This window comes from Lactuca serriola, chromosome 8 (genome assembly GCF_051521515.1).
Source record: "Lactuca serriola cultivar US96UC23 chromosome 8, Lser_US96UC23_V15, whole genome shotgun sequence".
Lineage (NCBI taxonomy): Eukaryota > Viridiplantae > Streptophyta > Magnoliopsida > Asterales > Asteraceae > Lactuca > Lactuca serriola.
The window spans coordinates 211203721-211211960 of NC_136415.1; the positions used below are offsets into that span (position 1 = coordinate 211203721).

Sequence of the window (8240 nt, forward strand, 5' to 3'; positions counted from 1 at the left end):
GAACTGAACAGAAACTCAAAATCAAACACTCGATTATTGTTAGGCGTGTCAAACCCAACAAATAATAGGGGTACAACAGAAACGAGATAAAATTCTATACCTCTTTGTGCAAGGTACTTTGGTCACTAAGAGGGATTTGTTTTCAAAATTCAAATAATGAAAATAACAATCAACTTCGAAACATGCAGAAAATGAAATAGATTTGTAAACAAGTAGTAAAAGTGCTTCCAGTTCTAGTTCTCAATGTTGTCATTTAACTTGATTATGACTTGATGTAATTTGTGATTGCTATTCTAAGTTGGTACTAAAAGAAATTAACACGCTCTAATACCCCTCGCTTAACAAATTATCTAGCCAAAACACGCTCTTTGACTAGACCTAGCTTTACTAATTCAACCTAAACACGCTCTTAGATTGTGTCGAAAAACTTCATTAAGATTTGTACAAGCTTCCCAACAATGTCCATTTCTTCTCATACGCTCGGAAGTGTGAAAACATGTGATAAATGTTCTACAATAAGAAAACCTATTGTTTGTTATCAATCATTAACTTTGTAGAACAATTAGGTGCCCTAAAAGTTAATTAACTATACAAAAATTCAATTCATGAAAGTGGCCAATCAAACACAAATCAAATTTAAGGATTCTAGTTTAAACAAGAACATAATCGCTAGAATAGAATCACAAATCAAACATCAAATCACATGCTTCAACTCAAGCAATCAACATGTTTTGAACAAGAACTAGAAACTAGGGTTTCTTAGCCACACATGGCTAAGAACAAATCAAACAAGAATAAGGATGGAATTGGAATGTTTAATTCTTACAAAAATGAAATACAAAGTGTTTGCAATGATTATAGCTTCTCAAAAACTCTAATAATTCTCCCAAAATACCCAAGATCGCCAAAAACTGCTCGAAAAACCATCTGCCTTTTAAAATGTCGACCTCCTTCATTTTATTATGTTCTCACGTATATTCCATAAGACGATGCATTTTTGGCATGACCATGCCTTTTTGGCAAGGCCACTTGTCTTGACCATGTGTTTTTGGCATGGCCCATGCTTCTTGCTAAAATTCCAAAAAGTCTTCACTGTTGGCTCCATCTTCAATCTAGCTTCACCACGAGTCATGTTGCTCAAATATAAGATGACAAAGGACAAACACGACCCGTGTCGGTGTGACAAGAATCGCCATTCAACCATAGTCCTTTGCTATGATAATAATGTTGGGTTTTGAGCATTCTAACACTTCCTAAGTGTACATGCAACCCTAATAAACCTTGGATCTATGTTTGTCTAAGGTACCTGCAAAATATTATTTTTCCAAGGTTTATAACCTATCTAGCATGGCATGGGATACTTTTAAACATAAAAGAACTAGATGAATTACATACCTTTTGTTGATTGTTGATTCCTTGGAGTTTAAGAGCCAAGCACCAATAATGTGAATGCCACAAATGGAAATCACAAATCACCACAAACTTGGAAAATGTATGAGAGAGTATACTAATACTTAGAAATCGGCCACCACTATTACACACACACTAGGTGTGCTATTTCATGCAACATAAGCTTGTTAATATAATGTGCATGGTTAGGGTGAAACCCTAATAACCCATGTCTTTTCCTTTCCAAGGATCCATGGGTTAAAAGCTCCATGGATCATCCATGGACTTCCATATAAGCTTAGCCCATTAACAAATGAGTATTAGCCCACACCATATAAATATAATAGTCCATGATTTAATTAGTCTTCCTTTGAATCACTAAATTAATTCATAATTAATTCAAGATTAAAACTAATTAAATAACATGACTTTATATTAATATATTATAACTTATAATATATTAATAAATCATAAGTATACAATTCTCATAAAATTATCCATAAATAGTTTGGGTGAAGTGCAACCCAAATGGACCATGCCGGGTCGGGTCAAGTATATATCAAATAAGTTATGGACTTAGAGACCTTATCCAACAAATAATGCACAATGACTCGGGTTCCATCTTCATGTTTTCTACCATGGAATGACTGGTTCATCTTCTCCTCATGCTCTAAAGCTTCAAGCATCCAAGCTCCATGTATCCATGCTCCATAATGCCTGCAAAATAAATAAAAAATGGTGAAGTACCAGACATTCTTGATGAAATATGCAATTGCCCTAATAATAAACTAAATGCAAGAATTATGAAGTAGAATGCTATAAAAGGACGGAAATAAACATGCAAAATAGGTGCATAAAATGCACCTATCAATTATGCAAATCAAATGAAGAATCAAATCAAAACTGATGATCAAGGATGATTTTCTGAATCTAACAGTGCGGAAACTTTGAATCAAATTTTACGACTCAAAAACAAAAGATTCAACTGAAAATCAGATCGCAGTAATGATTCTTACTCTGATACTAATTGATGATGTGATAATCGAGTTAAAAGAATCAAATCAGAGTAATATCAATATGAAATGAACATAAGGAGTAAATATAATCTTGTTTCAGCTCAATTGTACTTTCAACAGTTTTACAGAGAGCAAACTAGACAAGTTCTGTAAAGACTCTTCTCTACCTCTAAGTAATGTCCCTATTTATAGGAGACGTGAAAGTATACAAAATATACTAAGGCATAGACGTTAAGCTTCGTATAAATGACACCTTAGTAAATACATTACAAAATATATGAAGGGCGCATTAAATATAATTTGACTCATTACAATACAACTTCAGCCCTTACACCAAGAGACAGGGATCTCTCTTCTAGGTCTAAATAGGGGAAAACATAACTTGGCTTCACTTACTAATCACCTTCTTCTTGAAGACTACTAATTTCCCCATTTCCAGAAATGTTTTAAGCATCCTATAACAACATAAAAACTCTTACTTTCCCTACATGCATGGCTTAGACTCTTATCAGGTCAAAATGAGGTTTTTTTTTTTTTTTTTTTTACCAAAACATCGATGCATGATACTGAAACTCAATATAAATCTAGATCCAAAGTATCAAAGCCCCTAAATGGCATGGATATTCATAAAGTTGCAAACTTTATGAGATCTCACTACCCAATAATCAACGACATGAAGATTTATGGACAAAACTCAAGATCTAACCACTTGCCATGATAAAAATCGAGTCTTAGACACTTACAAAGGTCCACAAGATTGCTAAAACAAAGGATGGTGCCTTGCTTGCAAAGTCTAAGCTCACTTCTTCTTCTTTTTTCTTCCTTCAATGGCTTCACAGAGCACCAAAACAAGGATTAAACAAAAGAGGAGTTGAATAGGGTTTCACAAAACTTAGAAAATATGATGGAGGATAAGGGTGAGGAAACCCTAGCCTCCTCATCCCTTTAAACAGGGAGAAAAAACTGTAAATAGAGTTTTATCATTTCCCAGATGACACGCCGTGACCACATACTGTTATAATGTGGCGGCTAAAATGAACATGCAGTTTTTCTTGAAGCGTCACATCGTGGTGCCTCCCTCACGATGTGGCAACCTAAAAACTGCTTAGAATTGGGATTTCGAATTATTGCAGGATCCAGGTGTTAGATCATGACAGGACACCGTCATTGCTATTTAATAAATGTAATAACAATTGTTTTTGAAACTTCACAAAAACCAATATAACGATTAATACTGTCAACTAATATATAATTGTTATAGAATTTAAATCAGATGTAAACAACCCGATAAATATTGAAATTTATATATAAAATCGTCGCAAGCAATAAATAATATTATTATTATTTAAGGCCAAATGCCATAAAAACTCTTAAGTTTTTATGTTTTTGTTGGTTTGACCCAATTTTAGATTTTCTGGTGATTAAACTTTTTACAAGTTACAAAGATATTAACTCCGCATAAAAGCCCATATGTTTACAGTTTTTTTTACGTTTTTACCCAAAGTTTATAACTTTTTTACGTTTTAATCTTAAGTATTATTTTGTCATTTTATACTTATTTATGTAGAAAAATGATATTTATGAACGAATAAATTATTTAATTAATTGAATATTGTATTTATATTCTTTTTTTATATGTTATTTCTATAAAATGGTTAATTAAATTCTAAAAATATATTTATACTTTTAAAAGAATATAAAAATATGTATTTTCATTTCTAAAAATATATGTATTTACCACAAAAATAAATATTTATAAATCTAAAGTACATATTAATATTTCTGAAAAATATATTTGTACTTTTAAAAACTGATATATATATATATATATATATATATATATATATATATATATATATATCTATATATATATATATATATATATATATATATATATATATATATATTAATACATAAAATATGTGTTTATAGTTATAAAAATATATTTATTTGTTTTTTTACTTTTTTAACGGTATAACTTTTAAAAAGAATGCAAATACAATATTTAATTAAATTTTCTTTTGTATATAAATTGTAACAACTCAAAAACCAGAGAATAATTTTCATTTTTAAATAAGGTTACAATAATATGTTTTACACTAAATTCCAATACATAATCATCATTTAAAATCATCAGAGTGTCAATAACATGGAGTGTGGAAAATAGTGGAGAGTGAATGTTGCACCATCAAGTAAGGACCTTCCATTTAGATATGGAAGTAATTACAATCACAATATAAACTGTAATCTAACATTTAGTGGGATTTCCCAAAATAACACATACTAGTTAATCAATGGGCCTCGCCCTGGGGTTATTGTAACTGAACACAAAGCATGGGCCCCCGCCCTGGGGTATATTTCAACCCAACATGTCATAGTGGACCCCGCCCTAGGGTATATTTCTACCCGACATATCATATTGGGTCCCACCCTGGAGTGTGTTTCAACCCAATTGTATATTAGAACTAACATATGGCATAAACAGTTAATGAGTCGGCCTTGGTGCCTTCGACCAATAGTACTGGGAAGACACTCACCTCGATCTGCTGAAACTTATAACCACTCAGCTACCAATCCGAAAATCTCACACTGTATAAATTTACAAAATACCCTAACTAAAATTATGATACAAACCCAACCAAGGCCCAAAAATCCTTAAGTCCAGACTCTTCAAATAAGGACCAAAATATTTGCCTTTCAATGGGCCCAACCTTGTTTGGCCTATTTACAATAATGAGCCTAAGGCCCAAAAGGCCTAACTCATGACACTATAAGCCCATAAGGACACCGATCCACCTAACCTAACCATGCTAAGGCCCACAATACAACCTAAAACTCATAGAGTCCAAAAACAGAACCCACCACGCGGGGAGTACTTAGTTTGTATGCTAAGCGTACACGCTTAAGGGCCTCTACGTTGCACGTACGAGCTTGTACACCCAATATACTCCTCTAACTTCCCAACTTTTCATTTTAGCTTTTATTTGGTTAAGACACTTGTTCTAAAACTCAGATCTGACCTCCTTTGAGTAATTAATCAAGTCAAGTTGCCAACTTTATGTGCATGCATGGCATAATGAAGCCCAAAAGCCTAAAAGTTCTTAATAAACAACTTAATGCTTGCATGGAGGTCAAAACACCATAAAGTTTGCACCTTTAAGCTGAAAGAGGCCACTAAACATCTAGATCTACAAGCTTTGGCATCTCAAATGGTCTTGACTCATCAAGTCCTTCCAAAAGTGATCAAAAAGACTAAAACAAGCTCAATAGGAGATCTAAACAAAATATGACCAATGTATGAACTTTATTCCTCTAGAAGCTTCCTAAGATGAAGGAGATGTTGGATCTTGAAGCTTTAGCATGTCCAAGTGTTGCACCACAAACTCTTCTCTTTGCATACACACCCAAAAATGGATTCCTTTTGATACTCCAAGCTCAAACTCACTTCCAATGGCAATTAGGGTTTCTAGGGACGTTGACAGGCAATGGAGGCTAATATAAATGAGGTCCAAAGGTTATAAGATGGTTTAAATATGACACAAGACCACGAATTTAGGGTTTCCAGTCCAAACCACGTACTCCCCGCGTACCTCCTCATATGCCCTGCTTTTGAGGCTTTGATGCTAGCTGATGCGCTCCCTCGTACTCTAAGCTTACATACGTGTACGCCCAGCCTACGAGGGCAGGGTCCTTTACCAAAAAATTAATAAATAAACAAATATAAAATACCTAGATTTCCGAATATTACAACTATCATCCATTAGAATTAGACTTCATCCTTAAAGTCTACTGATGTGAATAACTCTAGGTAGTGCTCTTTCATCTCGTCCTCTGGCTCCCAGGTCCACTCAGAGCCTCTTCGGTGCTGCCATTACACCTTTACCAAGTTCACCACCTTATTACATTAAACTTTCGTCTTTCTATCAAGGAATTGGCTTCTCAACATAATTAAGGGGCTCATCTACTTGAATGTCATCTAACGAGATCACTGCAGACTCATCGACAACACATTTCTGCAGCTGAAATACATGGAAAGTATTGTGGATCTGACATAGCTCATCTGGGAGATCTAGCCGATATGCAACCGTACAAACTCGAGCAGGAATCTTGAATGGACCAATAAATCGAGGACCCAGTTTTCCCCTCTTCTGAAATAGGACGACACCTTTCCAAGGTGACACCCTCAACACTACAAAGTATCCCACCCGAGACTCAAAATTTGAAAAGCGTTAGTCAACATATCTTTTCTGACGAGTTTGCATGACTCGCAACATGTCATGCACCTGCTGAATCAACTCAGAGGTGTTAAGCACCACCACGGTGCTTCCTATGACTCTATGACCAACCTCCCCCAATAAGCCAGGCTCGTACACCTCCTTCAATATAACATCTCGAATAGAGGTCAGTGAATACTAAAATGCTAACTATTATTGTTGGAGAACTCTGCTAGTGGGAGGTAAGTATCCCAACTCCCTCTAAAGTCTAGTACGCACGCCCGAAGCATATCCTTGACCTCTAGATCGTCCGCTCGCTCTGCCCATCAATATGTGGGTGGTAAGTTGTACTGAAGTATAGCTGAGTGCCTGGAAGTAAACCGAACATCACGGTTCGAGACCATCGATACCGGCATAGACTGCCTGACTACCACCTCCCGAACATAGATATCCACTAATTTCTCACTAGATATACTCTCAGCTATTTGAATAAAGTATTCACTCTGGGTTAGTTTGTCCACAATAACCCAAAAAAGAATCAACACCCTGCACTATCTAGGGTAACTTGGTGATGAAGTCTATAGTGATCTCCTCCCATTTCCACATGGGGATGGGCAATGATGGGACCTTTTCATGAGGCATTTGATTCCATGCGTTAACCTTTCTACCGGTCAAACACCACTCAATAAACCAAGCAACTTCCCTCTTTGTGCAGGGCCACCAGTAGCTCAATCTTAGGTCTCGGTACATCTTTGTAGCCCCCAAATGGATAGAAGACTTTGACTTTCGTGCCTCCTCCAAAATCTTCTGCCTCACACCACCAAAGGACAGAACCCAAAACATATTATACCGAGTCAATAATCCTCAGGTGTCTCTGAGAAGCAACAAAATCTGCCCCCTAATACGCTCATTCTTCCAATTCTCCTTTTTCAATCATTTTACCTGATCCTCCTTAATCTTATCCATCGATGATGAGGTAGCCGTCATCCTCAAACAAATATCTTGGATCGGAGTACACAACGCCTTACGACTCAAAGCACCAGCCACCATATTGCCCTTCCTAGGGTGGTACAAAATCTCATAGTCATAATCTTTTACCACATCTAACCACATCCTCTGCCGTATATTCAAGTTCAGCTGATCTATCAAATACTTCAAACTCTTATGATCAGTGTAAATAGTGCATCGGACCCCGTACAAGTAATGCCTCCAAATCTTGAGGGAAGACACCACCACCCCCGATTCCAAATCATGAGTGGGGTAATTCGCTTCATGAGGCTTCGGTTGCCTTGAGGCGTAAGCAACTTCCCTCTTCATGCAAGGCCACCAGTAGCTCAATCTCAAGTCTTGGTACATCTTCGTGGCCCCTGGTTGGATAGATAACTTGGACCTACGTGCCTCCTCCAAAATCTTCTGCCTCACCCCACCACATGACAAAACCCAAACCCTACGATACCGAGTCAATAATCCCCATGTGTCTCTCACAAACAACAGAATTTGCCCCCTAATACGCTCATTCTTCCAATTCTCATTTTTCAATCATTCTACCAGATCCTACTTAATCTTATCCATCAATGGTGAGGTTGTTGTCATCCTCAAACAAATATCTCAGATCAGAGTA

The 8240-nt window shown here is 36.1% G+C and overlaps 1 protein-coding gene across 1 annotated transcript; it reads right to left on the reverse strand.

Annotated features, from left to right (window-relative positions):
• Positions 1 to 6328: 6328 nt before the first annotated feature.
• On the reverse strand, positions 6329 to 7975 carry LOC145067838 (uncharacterized). The gene is made up of 3 exons (XM_079014877.1): positions 7562 to 7975; positions 6689 to 6781; positions 6329 to 6424 (listed from the first exon to the last, which is right to left on the reverse strand). The coding sequence occupies exons 1-3, from the start codon at positions 7973 to 7975 to the stop codon at positions 6329 to 6331; spliced, it is 603 nt and encodes a 200-aa protein (XP_078871003.1).
• Between the last annotated feature and the right edge of the window lie 265 nt (positions 7976 to 8240).